Source organism: Sminthopsis crassicaudata, chromosome 2 (genome assembly GCF_048593235.1).
Source record: "Sminthopsis crassicaudata isolate SCR6 chromosome 2, ASM4859323v1, whole genome shotgun sequence".
In the NCBI taxonomy this organism is placed as follows: domain Eukaryota; kingdom Metazoa; phylum Chordata; class Mammalia; order Dasyuromorphia; family Dasyuridae; genus Sminthopsis; species Sminthopsis crassicaudata.
The window spans coordinates 230,304,901-230,327,184 of NC_133618.1; the positions used below are offsets into that span (position 1 = coordinate 230,304,901).

Consider the following 22,284-nt stretch of genomic DNA (forward strand, 5'->3'; position numbering starts at 1 on the left):
TACAATTCAATTTTTCCCTATCTTCATCCTTACAGTGACCTCCATTCTCTCCTCTTCTCTATTAATTTCCAGATCATCACTTCTGTCCTGGCTTTCCTCTTCTCTCCTTCCTGTCTTGATCCCTTGAGTAACAAAATGCAATTCTACTCTATATTTTACTCTTCAACCTCTTACTCCCTTGCCTACCACCAATTCTAACATGCTAAGAGCGAACCCTTTCTTCCCTCCCACCATCTACCTCCTTGACCACATCTCTTGTACAGGATATATCTCCTCTCCCCTCACACCATCAGCATCTAGCTCAGGCCCTTGTCACCTTTCATCTGGACTATTTGGATCATCTCACTGATCTTCCTATATGGACTCTACATAAGTCTAATCATGTCATATATTCTCCTCTGCTCAATAAACTCCAGTGGCTCCCTATTACATTTAGGATAAAAATAGCTCCTCTGTTTGGCCTTTAAAGATATTCATAATCTGGTTTCTTCCTATCTTTAGTCATCTTACACAACCTCTCTCTGTGTTCTCTATGAATCAGCTCACTGGCCTACTTGTAGTTCTTTGAATATGAAATTCCCTCTCCTAACCTTTGAAATGGCTGTCCTACATGTCTGGAATATTTTCCCCCTTATCTCTGCCTCTTGGTTTTCCTGGCTGTCTCCTAGGCTTAGCTTAAGTCCTATCTTTTGCAAGAAGTGTCAATCCTCCAGCAGTTGGTACATCCCCCTCACCAACCCCTTAGTATAGTTTGTAACTCACTATTTACCTGTTGTCTCTCCAATTAGAATGTATGCTCCCCTGAGAACAGGCATTATTTTTTGCCTTTCTTTGTATTTAATAAGCACTTAATAAATGCTTGTTGACTGCCTGACTGTAGAAGATGGAAAGGGAGAGAGGTAAGCATGGTCAGTGTGTGCTCCTTTTGCTACTGATCCCCACCTCCTAGCTGATCCTTCAGGGTCCCAGGTAGAATAGATTCTAAGACTAGTGGAAGTTGGATGAGAGACAGCCAGCCTTGATCTGGTAGGAAATCAAGGGTGTGAAGAATATGGGACTTAGGGGAAATATGGTCTAAATGAGAGAAAGGAAGAGAGCCAGCGTTGAGTAGAGAAATGCAACCCAATCCCAAGAGAGAAAAAAATGTCAGTCTCCAGGACCAGAATGTTGGTGTCTGAAACAGAAAATATATCCAGTCGTCTTGATTTATATTTTACAACTGAACCCAGATAGCTTTGAAGGTAACCTTGTCTTCCCTCAAATCCAATTCACCTGAATGTCATGGTATCATCTCCTAGATGTCATGGAACCTTTTGAGAGCAAAAGACAAACAACAACAACAATATACCCTCCAGGGAAAAGACAAGGAAATGAGCTGGATGTATTAGTATGAGGAAGGAAGTCATTGGGCAGCTTCCAAGTTTAACTATTTTTTCTTCCTAACTAGGTATTATACTGAATTATTTCTGGATTATTGAAAGAGTACAGATACTATCAACACCTTCTAACTTTCCATGTCCTTATGAAAAGCCCCAGATACCATAGTTATGGTATCCTGACATTCTCAGGTGTGTAATGACTGGGATTGATAAGGGGAGAGTGACAGTTTTATATCAAAAGAGAGCTGCGGGAATTAGTAGAGGAGAGAGGCAGCTGAAAATTCTGCTTGGGCATCTAAGTGAGCAAATAACTACTAGTCAGAAGCTTCAAGCTGTCCTGAAATGCACGTTTGACCCTAGTCCCTTAATCTTATCCCAAGATGGCAGAGAATGAGGCACTTTTAGAAGGTACCCTGCATCTGTGTCGCAAGGAAGTCATATAGGAGGGAGAAGGACCCACATGTGCAAAAATGCTTGTAGGAGATCTTTTTGTAGTGGCAAAGAATCAGAAAATGAGTGGATAACCATTAATTGGAGAATGGCTGATTAAGTTATGATATATAAAGGTAATGGCGTATTATTGCTCTATAAAATAATGATGAATAAATTGATTTTAGAAAAGACTGGAAAGATTTACATGAATTGATACTGAGCAAAACAAGTAGAATGGGGAATACAGTGTACAAAGTAACAGAATTGTACAAGTGATCAACTATCAAAGATTTGGTTCTTCTCGGTGATTCAAGGCAATCCAAATAAACTTTGGATAGAAAATGTTATCTGCATCCAGAGAGAGGACTATGAAGAATGAATGTAAATCAACACAAGCTATGTTCATTATTTCTTCTGTGTTTTTTTTTCTCGTGGTTTTTCCCTCTTGTTCTGATTTTTCTCTCCCAACATGATTCATAAAGAAATGTGTATTTTTCAAAATTAATGTACATGTATAACCAGGAAAAAAGAAAACAATAAAAAAGTAAGAAAAAAAAGAGAGAAGGTACTTTCATGTGGATCTGAATCTCATTCCCAATCTCTCTTGAGTCTTGGGATGCAAAGTTTTTCTATCATCTCTGGTATCATGAGGTATTTCTGATGCATCTATTCAGGTTCTCAGGTGTATGTGAATCCCATTTGTAATAGAGCTTCTGAGGGTATATCTCTTTCACAGGTTTGTGGTGAAGAAAGCATTTTGTAAAACTAGAATTAATACATGTACAATACTAACAAAAGGTAATTTGTTGTTACTGTTCCCTGGTTTTGATTGTGTTTCAAGGTCTCTTACAACTCCAAGGAAGGTAGCAATTATGTCGGTGCCAGGAATACTGGATAAAAATTTCCCAGCTCTCCTTCTACTTCCTTTTGATCTTGCTAAGTGAAGGTCTCGGAGGAATATGCAGGGACTACAAGGGAATAATAAGAATTGGAAAGAGTCAAAAGAAATTTTCTCAACCCAAATCTGATAGTAGACTGGAATCAAAGGAAAATAATGGAGGCACAAACAAAGGAGTTAAAAATGGCAGAATGAAAATAAACCAAACTTTCTGCAGGCTTTTTCAGTCTATCTATTTGAAGGCAGGTGTGGAACAGAACTCATTAAAAATAAAGAGCTGAAGTAGCTTGAGGCTATGGCTAGAAGCCCAAAAGCCTCTCCCTGTGGTTAAGAAGCCACAACTCAAGTGAAATTCAGCAGAATCCCAGCAGAGAGCAGCAGACAACCTAGAGAGCATCCCAGTGGAGAGAGCCCTGTGACGGAAGATGATAAGACCAGCCTGCTTCAGAGCAGCCTCACTGGCCATCAGCTTGGAGCTGTGTCAGGGACAGGGAGGTGGTTTGGAGGGGAAGCTCTCAGCAAAGTGCATTGTCATGGCTCGCAAGCTCCTAGACAATGTCTGTTACCTCTAGGGCAGCTAGAAGTGCTGAGCCTGAAGTCAGAAGGACCAACTTCAAATTTAGCCTCAAACACTTAGGAGCTGTGTGACCCAGGCAAGTGACTTAATCTCAGTTCCTCATCTGTAAAATGGGGATAATAATAGCACTTACTTCTAAGTTGTGGAGATCAAATGAGATAATATTTGTAAAAATATTAGCACATTCCCTGGAAGATAGTAAGTTTTACATAAATATTAGCTTTGGGGCATATTTGTTCAGTACATTTATTTCTGTTTACATGGGTGGTGTAATCTGGGAGGAGAGTACACCTCTGTGTGTATCATTTTACTTGTTATTTATTTAACTATTCTGTTTTCATTACTTTGTTTTTGAAATGAAGCCTGTTTTGCTAGAGACAGCTATGCAGTATAGTAGATAGAGCATTGGGCCAGGAGTCAAAAAAATCTGAGTTCAAAACCAGGAATGATCTTGAGCAAGTAACTTAAACTTTGTCTGTCCCAGTTTTTTCAACTGTAAAATGGGGATCACCTGTACAAAAAATATTTATAGCAGTTTTATGGTAGCAAAGAATTGGGAATTGAGGGGATGCCCCCCAATTGGGAAATGGTTGAATAAGTTTTGGTATATGATTGTAATGGGATATTATTGTCCTATAAGAAATAATGAGGAAATTTTAGAAAAACCCGGAAAGATTTACATAAACTGATGCTGAACGAAGTGAGAAGATCAGGAAAACATTGTACCATTCTAACGGGAATATTATGTGATGACCATGAAAGACTTAGTTCTTCTCAGCAGTGAAATGATCCAAGACAACTCCAAAAGACTTATGATGGAAAATGCTACTCACATCCAAAGGAAAAAGTGATGGAGTCTGAGTGCAGATTGAGGTATACCATTTTCACTTGTTTTTTCTTTCTTTTTTTGTGGTCTTTCCATTTTGTTCTGATTCTTTTTTCATAACATAACTAATGTGGAAATAGATTTAATAAGATTGTACATGTATAACATATCAGATTGCTTGCTATAGGGCAGCTAGATGGCGCAGTGGACAGAGCACCAGCCTTGAATTCAGGAGGACCTGAGTTCAAATTTGATCTCAGACACTTAATACTGCCTAGCTGTGTGATCCTGGGTAAGTCACTTAACCCCAATTGCCTCAGGGAAAAAAAAAACAAATACAATTGCTTGTTGTCTTGGAGAGGAGGAGAAGAGGGAGGGAAAAAATTTGGAATTCAAAATCTTATAAAAGTAAATTACATGTAATTGAAAAAAGATACTGTTTAGTAGGGGGGGACCCTGTAAAATGAAGAGCCTAAGAGCACTAGCTCACAGGATTATTGTGAAAATCAAATTAAATAATATTTATAAAACACTTAGATAGTGTTTAGCACATAGTATATACTTAATAAATGCTTATTCCCTTTCCCTTCTTTTCCCTTTCTAGTAAGAGGAATATTAATAGTGTATTATGAGATATTCTAAATTTCTATAAATTTACAAAACATCTTGCACACATCATATCATGTTATCTTCCCAATAGCCCTGCAAGGTAGATTATTCAAATATGCATATGGCAGTTGAGAAAACTGAAACTTATTGAGATAAAGTGACTTGTTGAAGGTTAGTAAATAGCAACCTGAGACCTAGGACTTTTAATTCCAAATCCAAATTCTTTTTTTATTACATGATTGCATTTTAAGATGCCTTCCAACTTTAGCATTCTATGAAAGCAAGGCTTCTCTACATCCAGTTCCAATCTTTAAAGGCCCTAAAACCTTTCATTCCCAGACTAGATTGAGACATCAGCCACAATTCTGAGATAGGAAATGCTCCACCTAGAAACTGGGAAGCTGTTTCTAAATCCAATATGAATCCAACTCATTCTTCAAGACTCAGATCAACTTCCTACCCCCCTCAGGAATCATTTCCTGATTTATGATGCAATGGGAAAAGATCTAGTTCTGAAATCAGAGGAACTGATGATGGAAATATCATTTCTGAAGATAATTACTACCTATGTGACTTTGAATAAGTCATTTAATCTCTCATTATTATCTATGTGATTTTTGGCAAGCCAAGTAATTTCCGTATTCCAAATGTGAGGGTTGCACCAGGTGGCTTCTGAAGCCCTTTTTAGCCCCAGATCTAGGATCCTTTAACCTCCTTGGCCTCTATTTCACAGGGGTGGGGGTGGGGAAGGTGAGTGACTTGCCTAGGTTCACAGAATTAGTAAGTGACTGAGGCTGGATTTGAATTTCCTGAATTGAGGTGCAGAGATTTATCCACTAGATTCCTCAGAAGAATCTCAGACCCCAAGAAGAAAGCTAAGGGGATCCCATTGTTTTTCCTATACAAACTTCTTATTCTCTGAGCTCTTCCTCATGTTGGATCATCAGATTAACATTTGAAGAGACAAACAAACAGCTTATTTCTTATTAGTTTATTATTCATCTTAAGAGGGAGGTGATGATTATTGGGTTGTTGAATTGGGATACTTAGGTTTTTAATCCTATTCAAACCTTAAAATCCTTTATAAATATCAGCTATATTTACACACACACACACACACACACACACACACACACACACACACACACACACACTTATATAGCCTTTATACCTCCTTTCTAGTAATAAAAACTGTGATCCATGATTCAAACTTTAAAGCACAAGGTCAGCGTGAGTCATTGTGTGAGGCTGGGCAACTGACTTCTCTGGAACTAAAATTTCCTCATCTATGAAATAGGGGAGGAAGTTGGGCTCAAAGATCTCTCTTCTATCTTATTGTCCAAGATTCCTTCCAGTTCTAACCCTGATCCAATTCACTCTTGTTCAACAAGTTTTAGGTGCGTACAATATGCAAAACACTGTGGTCAAAAAATAGTCCCTGTCCTCAGGACACTTACAGTCTACAACAACAAACTAGAGATAATCATCTTACAGATGAGGAAACTGAGGCCAGAAAAGTTAAGTGGCTTGTCCAAGATTGTAAATATCAGGGATAAGTTTTGTACACATGTGAAGAAGACCTCTCAGAGGTCCTCTAAACTCTAAATCCAGATCTGTTTTCCTTTAAGATTAGCATGCTATCTTTAGCCCCATAGCATTCCCTCAGCACTCTAATTTCCTGAATGGGTATCTCCCTCATCTGGCATTTGTCCTCTACACTCAGGTTGTTGGTGTTCTTTCTGAGTGTAAGTTTTGTTTCTTCAGAAACAGATCTTTTCCTTCACCAGCCTCATGGACCACAAGGGAGAGGTTTTATGCTTAGCTCTGAACAATGGTGGAGCTGTCCAGCAGGTTTGACTAGGAGACCAGCTACCAGGCTGCCCCCAGAGCCTCTGTTTCCTTAGCCCTTTCTATCCTTTCCCTCCCCAATGGGCAGAGTGGAACACTGATTGAAGGGGGACAACTGTTGACCTGGGGCTCAAAGAGAGTCAAAACCAGTGATACACTTCCTGCACTCATGTATGTAGAAGGAAATGTATCAGAAAAATAGGATTTATTGAATTATACAAATAAAGAGATTAATGTCCAGAGAAGTATGATCACCTGTTACTGGAAAGGGCACTGAATTTTGAGCTAGACAACCTGGGTTCAAATAGGACTTCATTACTTCATTCCCCTGCATAACATTGAGCAAATAATCCCTTAGATTTTCTGGGTCTCAGTTTCCCCATCTGCAAAATGAGGTTAGACTAGATGACCACTGAGGTCCATCTTTTCTAGGTCCAAATCTATAGCTCTCTGATTCAGGTTTTTTCAGGGCTCTGGACCTCTATTTCTGCCTGATGGGAGCTTATTTCCATCATTCCTCTCTTTTCCCACTTTAGGACTAGCATCTTCATGCCATGCGGAAGCCCAGCACCAGGACAGCTAACTACAACTCTGATCCAAAGGCTTTTCCAAAGAACCTTAAAATATCAGAGCTTTAAGAAACCTTAGATTATAGAATATTCCCAGCTGACACATATAACATCCACAACACAAAATGTTAGTATAGCCTAAAGAGAAATCTTCACATGGATAACTTTGAATGAGGTCCCCAGTTCAAAATCTATTTCAGGTATGTCACTACTTAAAACCATAGTTCATAATACTGTATTAATATTCCTTCTATCAGAGGTTAAGTGATTTGCCAAGAATCACAGTAAGTATCTGAGATACGATTTAAATTCAGGACTTTCTGACTCCTTGTATCAGTACGTACTTTAGCTTCCCACTAAAGATAAATAAATAGCTGTCAGGAAGACCTGAGTTCATAATCCAGTTTTAGACACAATAGCTGTGTGACTCTGAGTAAGTCACTTAACCATCATTATCTTCTTCCTTCCCTGAAATGTGTGTGTGTGTGTGTGTGTGTGTGTGTGTGTGTAAATTACTTTAAAAATTTTAAAGTGTCATATAAATGCTAGCTAATATCTGATATTCCGAGGTCTCTAGGCCTGGGGGTAAGAGTGGATTTTTCTTTTCAGAATCCTTCAGTGTCCGAAGAAGAGAACATAAAATGAGAGTAAGGGTAGCCTTACTTATTGCCATTATCAAAACCCAGTCCTATTGACACTCACAAAGCCTCTAAGATTAGGGCACCTACATAATGGAAATAAGCCTGATCTCATTTGTCCTTGGGAGAGCTGGTCCAGAAAGGAGGCATTTCAGGGTCAACTCTCTTAGCTATCCCAAAAAAAGGTGATGCTTGAGCTGAGTCTAAAAGAAAACCTGAGCTTCTAAGAAATGGAGATGAGGAGGCAGCTAGGTGGTACAGTGGTTAGAGCACCGGCCCTGAAGTCAAGTGGACCCAACTTCAAATATGACCTCAGACACTTAACCTGTGTGACCCTGGGCAAGTCACTTAAGCCCAATTGCCTCAGGAAAAACAACAACAACAACAAAAACCAAAAAAAATCCAACACAAAACAAAACAAAAAAAGAAATGGAGATGAGAATAGAAAGCATTCTGGGCATGAAAAGACACTCAGTAACAAGCCCAAGGAGACAAGATGGAATATTACATGTGAAGAATAGCAAGTAGGCTGTGTATTACTGGACTGTATGTATGTGAAGATGAGTAATGGGTAAGAATACCTGAGAGGACTGTCTGTTTTCCAGAGGAGTAGGGTGAGATATTACATAACCTAAGCAAGTTTTGAAAATTATATTACCATGGAAAATTATGGCATCTAGATGTTGATTTCCATGAATTGGAGCATTGATTATATAAATCAGATTTTTTTTAAATCACAAAATAAACACCCACATGCCATGAAAAACTCTAGGTATCTCCCTGTTTTGACTGTTCTGATTTCTAGCTAACCATTTTGGTATAATCAGGAGATAGGGGTATGTCTTATTAATAATTAAAGATATTTTGCAAAGATATATTAAAAAAACTCCATTGGTTATCACTTGGGAAGTCATTAAGGTCAAAATCTCTAAAAGGAGAGGGCATTGGAAGGTGATAGATTATAAAGATGGTGGAATTCTCACTTCCCATTCTCTTCCTAGAGTTGGCAGGTGGGGGATCCACCTTCTACAGCCCAAAAATGAAGAGGAAATTCCAGAGCTTTGTCTCATTTACCCATTCAAGTCTGATAGAAGTCAGTATCAGGAAGTTCCACTTTGGTGCTACCTGAATTCCTCAGCGTGACATCTACTGGCTCACAATGACTTATATATAATACTTGAAGTTCTAGGTCATAGATCATATGATTCATAAATGGAAACACTCATGTATGTATACGACATACATAGAAAGATATATTAACAACTCTTTGAGGCAAGTATATTATTCCTCCCATTTTACAGAGAAATAAACTCAGAGGATTGTCCATTGTTACATAGCATGAAAATATCAGTGGCAAGATTCAAATACACATCTGTCTGATTCCAAGTACGTTACTGTCCACTAGAGGGTTCTACAAGGAGTGGTGCTATATTTAACAATCAGCTTTTCAGGAGGAAAAAAATGTAGGCAAAGCATACTTTTAAGTTTTAATTGTCATTATTAACATTTTTTCATCACTTTAAGTCCAGGCAATCAATAAAACAATTATCTACTACAAATGATCATGCTGAAAATTTAACAATTGATCTTCATAGTTAGTTAAGAGCTGGCTTCTGATAAGTATAGAGTCCAAGCTCCTTATTTTATAGGTGATGACAACCTTACCCAGCTAGTAAATAACAATTTGAGATTTAAGCCCAGGTTCTCTGACTCTAGAAATGTTATTATTCTTTTATAATGAGGAAACTTAGTCTTGCCTAACTGTCACCTAGTTAAAAAATTATACAATCTAAATGGGACCATGAGCCTCCTGAATCTCACGCCAGCATTCTTCTTGCTATACCAATTATCTTAAGTTCATTAAACTAATTTCTTCATATTCTATCCTCTGGACAAATGGATAAATGGACAAGGCAGACATCCCTTTCAGCCAGGGTCTGCCATCTGCCAGGGTAGAAATGTTGGTGACAGAAGCAGATTCTCTCTGGCCCAGATGAGGAGAACGAGGAAGAAAAGTCTGGAGAAGGCAGGTAGTGCAGTCCAGGACCCCTGAGTCTTGGTGCAGGATTCTTTCTGGGAGGCCAGACTAAGAACCTTCTTCTCACATTCAACTTTCTTCATTATAAGCCCCTTGCTAAAGACTTTCTCTTCCAAGCTGAAAATCTGGGTCTCAGGCAGGTGAGAGGTAGCTGGGGAAGCCCAGCAGGGGTGGAGCTGGGACTGAGCTGCCTGTGGCCACATTCCCCAAGGCTTGTGTAAGTTCCTGCTCCCCTTGAGGCCCAATCTTGATCTCTGGTTGGGATGGAAGTGAGGGTGTGTACCAGAAGGAGGAGGAAGGCAAGTGCCCTTCTCCCCACCCCCTCTCCCTGAACTCAGCCACAAATCCAGATGCAAAGCTCTTCCTTACCAGATACCTCAGGCACTGCTTGACTGGGGGGCTCTCAGCATGAGGGCCCAAGGCCTTCTCCTCTTGGCAGCCCTGTTGGCCCTGGGCAGCCAGCTGCCTGGTACAGTGGGCTGGAGGAAGCATGGTAAGTTTGGGCATCTGTGGGGCTTTTGGAGGGTGGAGGAAAGGACATGTCCAGCTTTGCCCCATTTGGCTTCCCGGCCTCAACTTAGGGGCTTGGATGGCTTATGATGGGTTACAAGACAAAGTGGATTTGTCCCCTTGAGGGGAATGTGTGCTTTTGGGTATCAGTGAATGGCCTATGAGGTCCTATGTATTTTTGCATGTGATTATATCTGTGTGTGTCTGTATTGTACATATATATTATACCCTGTACATAAATGTTGTACATATTGTATTGTACATTTATATATTGTACATATTTTACATATGTATGTATGTATACATATATACCCTGTATGTATTGATTGATGTACGCATAGATCTGCACTCCTCTTTGTTCTTCTCTCTGTGTCTGGGTTTATATATTGCCATGTGTCAGAACACTCATATGAACTGTGTAGATCTGGAGACAGGAGAGGGAGATAGGAACATGTCTGGGACCTCAGCTCAGGGACACTTTTCCCAGATGTTTGGAGAGGGAAGAGAGACTGCCTTTGCTGGCAGAGATGAGCTGGGGAAGGGGAACTTTGTCAGACACTGATCTGTGCCTGGAGGCTCTCATAGGAGATCTAGATGGTGGCTGGAGGGTGGGAATATGGGATATTCCATGGCTCTGGTAGGTTTCAAGGAGATCAGTCTGGTAAGTGTGGGGGCACCAACAACTTATCAGGGGTTCTGTTTGGGAGTTGTGAGAGACTGGAGGATGCTGAAGAAGGCTGTGGGAGAATTGGGGACCCCATTTTTTGTTTTTTGTTTTTTATTAATTTTTATAATTATAACATTTTTTTGACAGTACATATGCATAGCTAATTTTTTTTTACAACATTATCCCTTGTACTCCCTTCTGTTCCGAGTTTTTCCCCTCCTTCCCTCCACCCCCTCCCCTAGATGGCAGGCATTCCTATACATATTAAATATCTTATAGTATATCCTAGGTACAATATATATGTGCAGAACCGAATTTTTTGTTGTTGTTGTTGTTGCAAAGGAAGAATTGTATTCGGAAGGTAAAAATAATCTGGGAAGAAAAACAAAAAAACAAACAAACAAACAAAAAATGCTCACAGTTTACACTCATTTCCCAGTGTTCCTTTTCTGGGTGTAGCTGATTCTGTCCATCATTAATCAATTGGAATTGGATTAGCTCTTCCCTATGTTGAAGATTTCCACTTCCATCAGAATACATCCTCATACAGTATCATTGTTGAAGTGTATAATGATCTCCTAGTTCTGCTCGTTTCACTCAGCATCAGTTGATGTAAGTCTCTCCAAGCCTCTCTGTATTCCTCCTGTTAGTCATTTCTTTCAGAACAATAATATTCCATAGCATTCATATACCATAATTTACCCAACCATTCTCCAATTGATGGACATCCATTCATCTTCCAGCGTCTAGCCACTATGAAAAGGGCTGCCACAAACATTTTGGCACATACATTCCCTTCTTTAGTATTTCCTTGGGATGTAAGCCCAGTAGTAGCACTGCTGGGTCAAAGGGTATGCACATTTTGATAACTTTTTGAGCATAATTCCAGATTGCTCTCCAGAATGGTTGGATTCTTTCACAACTCCACCAACAATGTATCAGTGTCCCAGTTTTCCCACAGCCCCTCCAACATTCATCATTATTTATTCCTGTCATCTTAGCCAATCTGACAGGTGTGTAGTGGTATCTCAGAGTTGTCTTAATTTGCATTTCTCTGATGAATAGTGATTTGGAACACTCGTTCATATGAGTGGAAATAGTTTCAATTTCATCATCTGAGAATTGTCTGTTCATATCCTTTGACTATTTATCAATTGGAGAATGGCTTGATTTCTTATAAATTGAAGTCAATTCTCTGTATATTTTGGAGATGAAACCTTTATCAGAACCTTTAACTGTAAAAATGTTTTCCCAATTTGTTACTTCCCTTCTAATCTTTAGTTTTGTTTGTGCAGAAACTTTTTAGTTTGAGGTAATCAAAATCTTCTATTTTGTGATCAATAATGGTCTCTAGTTCTCCTTTGGACACAAATTCCTTCCTCCTCCACAAGTCTGAGAGGTAAACTATCCTATGTTCCTCTAATTTATTTATGATTTCGTTCTTTATGCCTAAATCTTGGACCCATTTTGATCTTATCTTAGTATGTGGTGTTAAATGTGGGTCCATGCCTAGTTTCTGCCATTGGGGTCCCCATTTGCCAGCTCAGGAATCTTTTCGAGCTGTGGGAGAATGTCCCAGAGACGAGGACAGAGGACTCTGAGGGCTAAGAGTAAATTAGGGCCTTGGAAGAAAGAGTTGGAGAACTCTGTGTAGGGATAATGATCTGGGTACTCTGGTGGAAGGCAAGAGAACAGGAAGCTTTCACTGGGGCATCAGGAAGGTCATAGCTGAGGACTGGTGGGGACTATGAAAGGAGATTCCAGCACTCAGTCTGAGATCTGCTCTGGGGTTAGGGGTAGGAATGATTTAGCTGGAAGCTGCAGGGTCCAGTCAATGTCTAGAGCAGGCAGGGCTGGACACACAACAAGCACTCAGCACAATTTGCTGCCAAGACTTTTGGGGTCAGGAAAGTTGCTTGGCAGGTGCCTCCCTCTCTGCACAAAGGCTGCTGTCTGAAGCCTTTCCACACCCTCTTGCTCCAAAGAAGGATATTCTGACCTATATTAGAGGCTCCTAGAGCCTGAGCAGCACAGAGTTAAGTTGGCCCCTTCTCCATTAGGCCAGGGGACCCCTAAGAGGAATGGGGGGAAAGGAGGCACCTCAATAAAGGGGATATGAAAACTCCCAAAGTGAATGACTTAAATTATTTCCTTAGGATTATTAGGAGCCCAAGGGATGGGAAGGAATGGGAAGGGATGGGACATAGCATCCTTAAGGAGAATGACAGACCCAGGATCTCTCTAAACAGTTTGGTGCATCTGGGCTATCAGAAGAGGGTGGAGCTTGAAGCATTCCTGAAGTAGATGAAGAGCCCTGAAAGAACAACAGGTCATAGCCAGGGCCCTCTTTTTGTCCATCCCATAAGTAGCCCTGAATGACTATGGATGCTTGGATCTTCATCCTTTTCCTGGGTGAATATGAGAGTCAGTAGTGCACTTTGAATGCCCTTCAAGTCTCAAAATGAAGTCCAAAGATGAAGGGAAAAAAGATGGAGGGGAGAGGGTGCCACCTGAGGCTGACTACTATTGGGTAGTGCCTTGGTGTGGAGTAATCATAACTAGCACAAACCTGAATGACAGCCAGTTCTTCTTGGAAGGCAGGTCTGGTGCAGCATTATGAACAGAATCAGGGATGGTATAGGTTGATTGACTGAACTCAGGGTCCTGCCCGAGAAGCAAATTTTGTTCTGGACTTTGTCCCTTCAATCATCTGCTCCACTCCCAGACCTGTTAATGCAGTCAATCTTCTCCCAAACAATGTTTGCGTTCCCTCAGAAATCTCTGAAAGAACTAAAGGAATAGATACATTCCTAATGATGAAATGCCAAGTACCCTCACAGGCCAATGGGGGGAGAATTTTGTCCAAAGTCCCTAAAATTCTATTAAATAGGCAAAAATATATACATACGTAGAAATATATATATGTTTGGTTTTGTCTATGATTTTTTTCTGTGATTGTATATTATAATATTCTAGTTGGTACCCTTGCCTTCTTCAATTCATCCTTTTTATGTTTATCAAAACAATTTTAATGAACAAATCTGACTGCTCAAAAGCCATCAACAACTCACTATTGCCTTTAAAATCAAATAAAATCTCCTTTCCCTGGTATTTAGGGTATACGAGAAACAATTTAGCTTCAACCCATCTTCCAGATTCAGTTAACTTCACTCTTCTTCACACACTTTGTTCTGGCAAACTGGACTATTTGCTTGTCCCTAAACTCAACTTCTATATCCCACTTAGGTGCTCCTTTTCCAGCTATTCTCCATGCCTGGAATACATTTCCTCCTCACTTTTATCTGTTGAAATCCTCTCCTCCTTCAAAGGTCAATCCAAATGCCACATTCTTCTTGAAGCTTTCCCTGATGCCTCCCAGATGACAGGAATTGATTTCTCAGATTTCCCCTAGAGCATTTTGTCTGGATTTCTATTGTGCTACTTAGGTCATGATTAATGTGAGCTAAAATAATTCAAAATTCAATTTAGTACAATCATAAAATGATACCAGATACCATATAATACAAGCCAAAATTCAATTAACATAAGCTAGTTGAGGATTTTAACACTTCAATTTGTACTATCCTCCAATATGGATGTGGTATGCTACTGCATGCTATCTTACCAACAGTTGTGTTAACTTTTTTCAAAAATAGTCCTAAATTCGTGATGAAAAATGCCATCCACCTCCAGGAAAAGAACTGGTGGAATCTGAATGCAGATCACAACATATTTTTAACTTTTTTTTTTCATTTTGGAGGGTAGGGTTCCTGTGTTTTCGTTTACAACATGACTAATATGGAAATACATTTTGCATGATTGCACATGTATAATCTATATCAAATTGCCTACTATCTGAAGGAGAAAAGAGAGGGAAGGAGAGAATTTGGAACTCAAAATTTTTTAAAATGAATATTAAAAACTGTTTTTACATGCGATTAGGGAAAACAGTATTTGAAAAGTTTTAATACCTCTTAACAAAATGGACAAAAGGAAGAAAAATTCAAGTGGAAACATAAGCAGTACCAAAAAAGAAGTGGCTTGTTATTACATTAGAACAAAAATGTTATGTAATTGAATAGCATGGACATGGTCATAGAAACTCTAAAACAGAATGTCTTGTCAGAGTTCCTGAAAGTACAGTAAAGAATTAATTATAGAACACACAGCAAAATCAAAGAAAAGGTAAAATTCCATTGCAAACAACTATGGAAAAGAAAAGTGCCATTTTAATGCTTGAAATGCAGTTCTTTTCACTGTATGAAGATTCTATTCCTTTCAGCAGAACAACATCAGACAAAATCTTTAAATTTATTTAAGGCAGTGAAAAAGGTTGCAAATGAATTGAATAGTGAAGAAACTGTCACTGAGGACATTGGTTAGTTTGATCTCTTTTAAAATATTTTTAACTGCCTAATATTAAAAATTACTCTTCTGCCAATGCAGATGAGGATGAACTAAAGTATCTAGATGTTCTGAAAACAATCAAAGAAGGTAGACACACTGATCAAGGAATCTTTAGTGGGAATGAAACAAGCTCATTGTGGAAAAAGACACCTTCCAGAATCTATATTTCTAACAAAGAAAAAACTCCTTCTGAATTTAAAGTGTCCAAAGATCATCTAATACTTGAATTGGGAAGTAATGAGAAGACAATTTTAAATTTCAACACATGCTTAACCCTCTAAAATCCTCCCACTCTGAAAGATAAAAGCATGATTGACTAAAGCTGTTTTTGAAGACTTATTTTTAAATTATTTTACTCTAGCTCACAAAAAAACCCCAAAGCAAAACAAAGAACATGCATTTGCATACACACACACATAGTACAACGGTATCACATTTAAAATAATGCCTCAGGTTGTCCAACTATACTGGGTTCATTGTATGAGAAAAGTAGCATGCTATGCAAGGTATTTTAAAGTGATGCTCAGTCCAAAGGAATATAAAATTTTATCACTGAAACCTTGCAAGATGCTTTAGAGTTTATGGCTAGATTTCTTAAGGACTATCCCTCAAACCCAAATCCTTCTTACTCTCATTGATTGGTCATTAGTAGGTTCCAGACCAAGGTCCAATTGGTCATTGTTTGGGCCCAGATTGGCTCAGAGTGAAATTAAATAGCAATTGTTTCTGTTTGGGTCAAGAACATTGACCCATTGTTCCCAGGCTGATTTTGTTGTTTTGACCATTTGGCCAAAAAGGCCATTCTCTGCCTCATTTCTTACTTAGCCTTAATCGACTGGGCGCATTGCCTGTCATACTGAGACATGTTAAATACTCAGCTTAAAAGGCATGATCTCCCACTACATCCTGAGCCATCTCCAATTGTCCTGATCTAGATCTGGCCATGGACCCAGATGGCTCTGGAGGGGAAACTGAGGCAGGGGACCTTGCCCAGCCCTCCCTCCTAACTTACGTGTTATAGTATCCCCTCTCTTATGTCATGATCCTCTTCAAGAATGATCAACAGCTCATTATCAGCTGTTTTCAGTCACATCTGGCTCTCCATTTGATAAAGATACTGGAGAGGTTTGCCATTTCCTTCTCCAGCTCATTTTATAGAGAAAACTGAGGTTACTGGGCTAAGTGCCTCTGTTAGAGTCACAGGCCGAATTTGAATTCAGGAAAAGGAGTCTTTCCTTGAGAAGAGGGACTAATCTATCATCTTTATATACAAAATCAGTCAAATGAGCATGCACTCTGTTCTAAGAACTGTGCTAGATGCTAGAGATACAAAAACAAATGTAACAGTCCCTGCCTTCCAGGAGCCTACATTCTGCAGGATGTGACGGACCTATACAAAGACTACATATACAAAGGGAGGGTCTTTACAGAAGTAGGAGTTTAATGTTTATGAAACAAAATATATTTATGCATATATGAAACTGAACACTAATGGTGTTTGTGAGTGTGTAGAGACAGCATGGTATAGTGGAAACCACAAAGAACTTAAAATCAGAAGTCCTGGGTTCCAGTCCTAGTTCAATGACTTGCTGCCTCTGTCACCTGAGCCTCACTTTCTCCTTTGTAAAATGAGGCAATTTGACTGGACAGACCTTAGGATACGTTTCTGGGACTGTGCAGAGTGCCTCCTGCTCTCTCCCTCTCTGGGGCTGTGTCCTACATGGTTAGATGACAAGAGAAACTAAACGACCCCTCAGGATCACACTCCTTACCACTTCTCTCCAGCTCTAACTGTCTGTGATTCTCTTGCAGAGAAATCGGGGGGCTGCCCACCAGATGATGAGCCATGCCTTCAAGCCATTCCACACCAGTGCAAAGGGGACTATCAGTGCCCAATGGGAAAAAAGTGCTGCCCTCGGTCCTGCTTCCTCCAGTGCCTACCCAAAGTCAAGGGTATAGCTGCCCTCTGCCTTCTTTTGAGCCCCTTCCTCGCCTTGTCCCCCTGTTTGGCCTGGCTCCTTAACTCCATCTCTCTGTTTGTTCCAGTAAAGCAGGGCCGGTGCCCCACAGATCTGATGCGCTGCCTCAGCCCCATCCAGCACCTGTGCAATATGGACCAGGACTGTTCTGGCAAGAAGCGGTGCTGTCTGGGAGCCTGTGGCCGAGACTGCAGGGACCCTGCCAAAGGTGCCTACCTCACCCCGATGGAGAAAGAGCTGTCTCATGAGAGCCACTGACAATGGCTGACCCAATGTGGTAGCAAAGATAGATTTTCTCATAACCTGGATGGGGGAAAGGGAGGAAGGCTGGGAAGTGGGAGTTCTCTTGGGAGCAAAGAGACCCATGCCCAGAAGCCTGGGATGGGGAAACCTGAGCTATTGGCCCCTGGTGAAGCCACAGCTTGAGCTCCTGGGCCTCTTGTGAGGCAAGAAGCATTAGCCTCTCAACCTCATTTCCCCCTTTTTTTCTGTAAAATGAGAGAGCTGGATTAAATAGATTGCCACTATCCCTCCTAGCTCTGAGGTCTGTCAGTTGCAGATGAGTACTGTCTAATGGGGAGTCAGGGAAAGATTTTACTTCAGTTCAACTTACCAAATCTTTCCTGAATAGCCTTTCTAAGTAGGACTTATGTTAGGCACTTGATGGAGAAGAATGAAAGCTGGAAGGCAGAGTAGGTACTAGATTTAGAGCCAGAGGCTTGGGACTCAAATCTAGACTCGGTTAATTCCTAGCTGGATATTATGGGTCATATCTTTCTTTCAGAGCCTCAGTTTCCCCATCTGTGAAATGTGATATAAAGTCCCCTTCTTGTCCTAAAATACTATGGCAAGTGTGTGCTGTCCATGTAACATATACAGGTTCATATGGATTGTCTAAATGCATTTTGTGGAAAACATTTGGCTAAAAATATAAGAAATCTGGCCTACCCCTCTCCAACAGAAACTATGATTCTAGATGACTAGAGAAAAGCAGCAAAAGGCTAGCTGCTCAGCTTTCCTCTGAGAGGGGGGTACTGGACATCTGTTTGGCTTGGTCCAAGGGCACAAATTTTTTAGCTTCAAAAGTAACAAAGACACGAATTTGTCTGGTTGCCATTGCTTAAAGGAGAGTAACTCAAATATGCTTCTCTACTAAATGCTAGTTAAACAAATGGTGAGTAATTAATAACCCCATTTATCTAAGTAGATAGCAAATAGAAGAAACAGAACTTGTACAGATTAGAATATAACAGAAAATACTTAAATGAATGACCTCTTTAGATAAGAACAAGCTAATATCTCACTTAACCAAGAGGGAGGGCCTAGTCTCATCCAAGGGGAAATTCTGTGAAGTCTCCAGGGAAGCAAGCTGTAAATCAAAGACATTTTAAAGGGTCAAATTCCCCTATATGTTTGACACTTTCAAAATCATTTTTCTCTCTCCTCCCTGCAGTTGGTCCCAAAGAGAGTCTGGAACCATATGTCCTCTCTCAAAGCAGGAATGAAGAGTCTTTTCTCCAAAACTCTTGTACCAGCCCCTCCTCATTTATCTTCCCCAGCACTGAGTCATCATTCTCTCTGTCAAATAGGAGAACCTCATGTGCAAAGTGCATCAGGCTTGAAACCTGTCTTCTAACTCTGAAATTTCTATCATCCTATGGTCTCAGAAAATCCTGTCATACTTACTTACATGTCTCATTATTCTCTCACATATATACTAGATTAAAAATTCCTGGAGGAAGGTGCTATATTATTTTTTATCTTTATATCCCTAGTGATAAGCACAGGGTCCTGTATAACAGTAATTACTTTGTATTATCGTGGATTTTTACTACTGTGGATATTTGTTGGAAAGAGGGATAAGACAGATTTACCACTATGATACAAGGGAGAATGTAAAAAGTACATTAAAAAGACCCAAAGTCCAGATAAGATTCAGAGGAGAAAATGATGCTGTCCAGTAGAAGCATCAGGAAGGGCTTCATAGAGGAAGTGTCACCTACTGGGTCTCCTCTTGAAGGAAACTCCTATGGAATTATAGAATGGCAGAGCTGGAAGTAAGTTCAGAACATGAATATTAAAGAATATTAGAACAAAGAACATTAAAATTAGAAAGGATCTTAGAACATAGAATGTTAGCGCTGAAAAGAACCATATAGCATCTAATGTCACCTTTACCCACTTCCAATTTTGGAACATAGAATGTCAGAGTTGGAAGGGCCCTTAGCAACTCTCTAGATCAATTGTTCTGGATAAATTCCCAGAGAATCCTGGGTATCTCTAAAACCCTTCCAGATAGTCTACAAATTCAAAATCACTTTTTATTTCCAATATGATAAATATCTATAAATATAGCCCACATAAATAAAAACTTTTTGGACAGAAGCTCAATAATTTTTAATAATATAAAGATGCTGAGAAAAAAAAAGTTGGAGAACCACTATTCTAGATAAGCCCACTTAATAAAGAAGTGAAGCCTTGAATATTTGGCTCTTTTCCCAGATTTAGCAATCTCTTTGAACTAGCTATGCAATCTTTCTGGCTGGTAGGGTCTTCCTCTTAGAGCTGGTCTGATTGTGGCCAGTTCTTTTGAGGCTTCCTTGATTCTATTCAGGGACTAACCCCCTGTTTTATTTTCTCAGGCTAACTCCTGCTCCTTCTCAAAACCTCAGGATGGGACTGCAGGCGGACCAGAGGCAGGGTATGCTCAGCTCCTCCCCCCAGCACTGCCAGGATGTAACAACAGATGCATTGGTCACTATCCCCCACAACCTCCCTGAACTCCACTTTTCTTGAGTAGAGGGAAGCTTCTCGTTTCTCTTATTATTTTTTGAGATGGGGCTACCATACTCTCACCCCTTAAGCATCTCCCTGATGAGTAGTAGGAGAAAGGAAAGGACCTGAGATTGGTGATGGAAATTGTCTTCCCAACCCTATCTCACCCCCCATGAACTTTCTGAAATTTGGGGCAAGTCCCCTAAGCTCGATGAGAATTAGTTTTCTCTTCTAGAAGATGGGTGGGATGGGAGATCTGAGGGCTTTTAACCTGCCCATACTATGGACTCAATAAATTCTGACATTGTTTGTATCTCTGACGGTGGATAATAAGCTTTGATTAAGAACCTGTAAGTGGAATGAAAGTGAAGAGGTGAGAGGCTATCAGGGGAATGAACTCTTTTTTTTGCCTTTTCTTATTTTCTTATTTTTTTTATTATAGCAGTTTATTGACAGAATATATGCATGGGTAATTTTTCAACATTGAAAAAACTTCTGTTCCAACTTTTCCCCTTCTTCCTCCCACCCCCTACCCTAGATGGCAGGTAGACCCATACATGTTAAATATGTTAAAGTATATGTTAAATACAATATATGTATATATATTTATACAGTTGTCTTGGTACACAATCCGATTTAGAAAGAAGGTTAAAATAACCTGGGAAGAAAAACAAAAATGCAAGCAAACAATAACAGAAAGAGTGTAAATGCTATGTTGTGGTTCACACTCATTTCCCAATGTTCTTTCTCTGGGTGTAACTGGTACTGTTAATTACTGATCAGCCACTTCCAACAGAATTAATCCTTTATAATATTGTATAATAATCTCCTGGTTCTGCTCATTTCACTCAGCATCAGTTCATGTAAGTCTCTCCAAGCCTCTCTGTTTTCATCCTGCTGGTCGTTTCTTACCGAACAATAATGGAATAAATTCTTAAATTGGGAATCAAGAGACCTTGCTTCCTGTCGCACCTCAGCCACTGATTTCTTGTGTAACTTTGGGCAAATAATAATAACAATAACAATAACAGATAGCACTTAAGCTGTGCTGTGAAAGTGCTTTAAGGTTTGCAGAAGGTTTTATGTATCTTATCTGATCTGAGCCTGACAAACTGTGAAGTGGATATTATTATCAGGAAAATGAGACTTAGGGAGAGCATTGCAGACTTTCCTGTCTAATCTTGTAGTGCTCTATCTATTCTGCCATCTTGCTCCTTTGCCTTCTTTAGGCCTCAGTTTCTTAATCTATAAAAATGAGAGCCTTGGACTAAAATCTCTCTAAGGTTCCTTTCACCTCTGAGACCTGAGGACTTGCAAAGGAGATGAGAGAGATAGGGAAGAAGGCTGGTATTGGGGCTGGCACTGAGGTCTAAGGGTTGGATCCACTTCTCTTCCAGCTATCCTTAACAGGGTAAGCCAGATGACACTTCAATATGGTACCCTCCCCTGACACCCCTTTCCTGATCTGTGCAGATCACATGTTAAGTCCTTGGAAGTAAGAAAATATGCATATAATTTTGCTAACTTTCTTTTCAGTCTGGATTTAGCCAGGATGGGCATCTAACAAAAATACAACATAGCATGCAGTAGTAGGTTATAGTCATTTGCTCTAACATGTCTCTAAATTCTATTAGTCCATCTAGGGCCCCAGAATTTTCCCACTAGCCAGGTCCCCCCCAAATCAAGGCTTCCTCCGTATTAGGTCCAACTAATTCAATTAAAAATTGCCTATGATGGTAAGAGCATGAACCATGCCCCTAGGACATCTATATTACTTATATTATATATTATACCATATATAATAGTAAAATATATACATATACAAACACATGTGTATTTGTGCATATGCTCATGCATACATGTGTATTTGTGCATATATATGTAAATTCTTGCATGTACTGAAATATTGCAAAGTTAAATCCCATTCAGAGATGTGTACATAGTTTGTCCTTGAAAGCTAAAATTGTTCTCTTACTGTTACAAGAGACCTCTCACAAGGGGGAGAGAGGTAATCTATAAATATTTATAATAGAAGAACAAAATCAATAAACAAAAAAAAGAAAAAACAATTGTGTCTGTGTAAAGGATAAGTGAGAATCCAGCCTAGAATCAAACATTCTCTAGCTATGTGA

At 39.7% G+C, this 22,284-nt stretch overlaps 1 protein-coding gene across 1 annotated transcript; it reads left to right on the plus strand.

Annotated features, from left to right (window-relative positions):
- Positions 1-10,130: 10,130 nt before the first annotated feature.
- WFDC5 (WAP four-disulfide core domain 5) lies at positions 10,131-21,098 on the plus strand. The gene is made up of 4 exons (XM_074288502.1): positions 10,131-10,307; positions 17,211-17,351; positions 17,445-17,585; positions 20,020-21,098. The coding sequence occupies exons 1-4, from the start codon at positions 10,223-10,225 to the stop codon at positions 20,022-20,024; spliced, it is 372 nt and encodes a 123-aa protein (XP_074144603.1). The 5' UTR covers positions 10,131-10,222; the 3' UTR covers positions 20,025-21,098.
- The last annotated feature ends 1,186 nt before the right edge of the window (positions 21,099-22,284 follow it).

What these genes read in the sequence shown, in the direction of transcription:
- WFDC5 (XM_074288502.1), top strand. Translation starts at nt 10,223, where the DNA reads ATGAGGGCCCAAGGCCTTCTCCTCTTGGCAGCCCTGTTGGCCCTGGGC. An exon ending in AGTGGGCTGGAGGAAGCATG is followed by an intron (nt 10,308 to 17,210) that starts GTAAGTTTGGGC and finishes ATTCTCTTGCAG; the next exon opens with AGAAATCGGGGGGCTGCCCA. An exon ending in GTGCCTACCCAAAGTCAAGG is followed by an intron (nt 17,352 to 17,444) that starts GTATAGCTGCCC and finishes TGTTTGTTCCAG; the next exon opens with TAAAGCAGGGCCGGTGCCCC.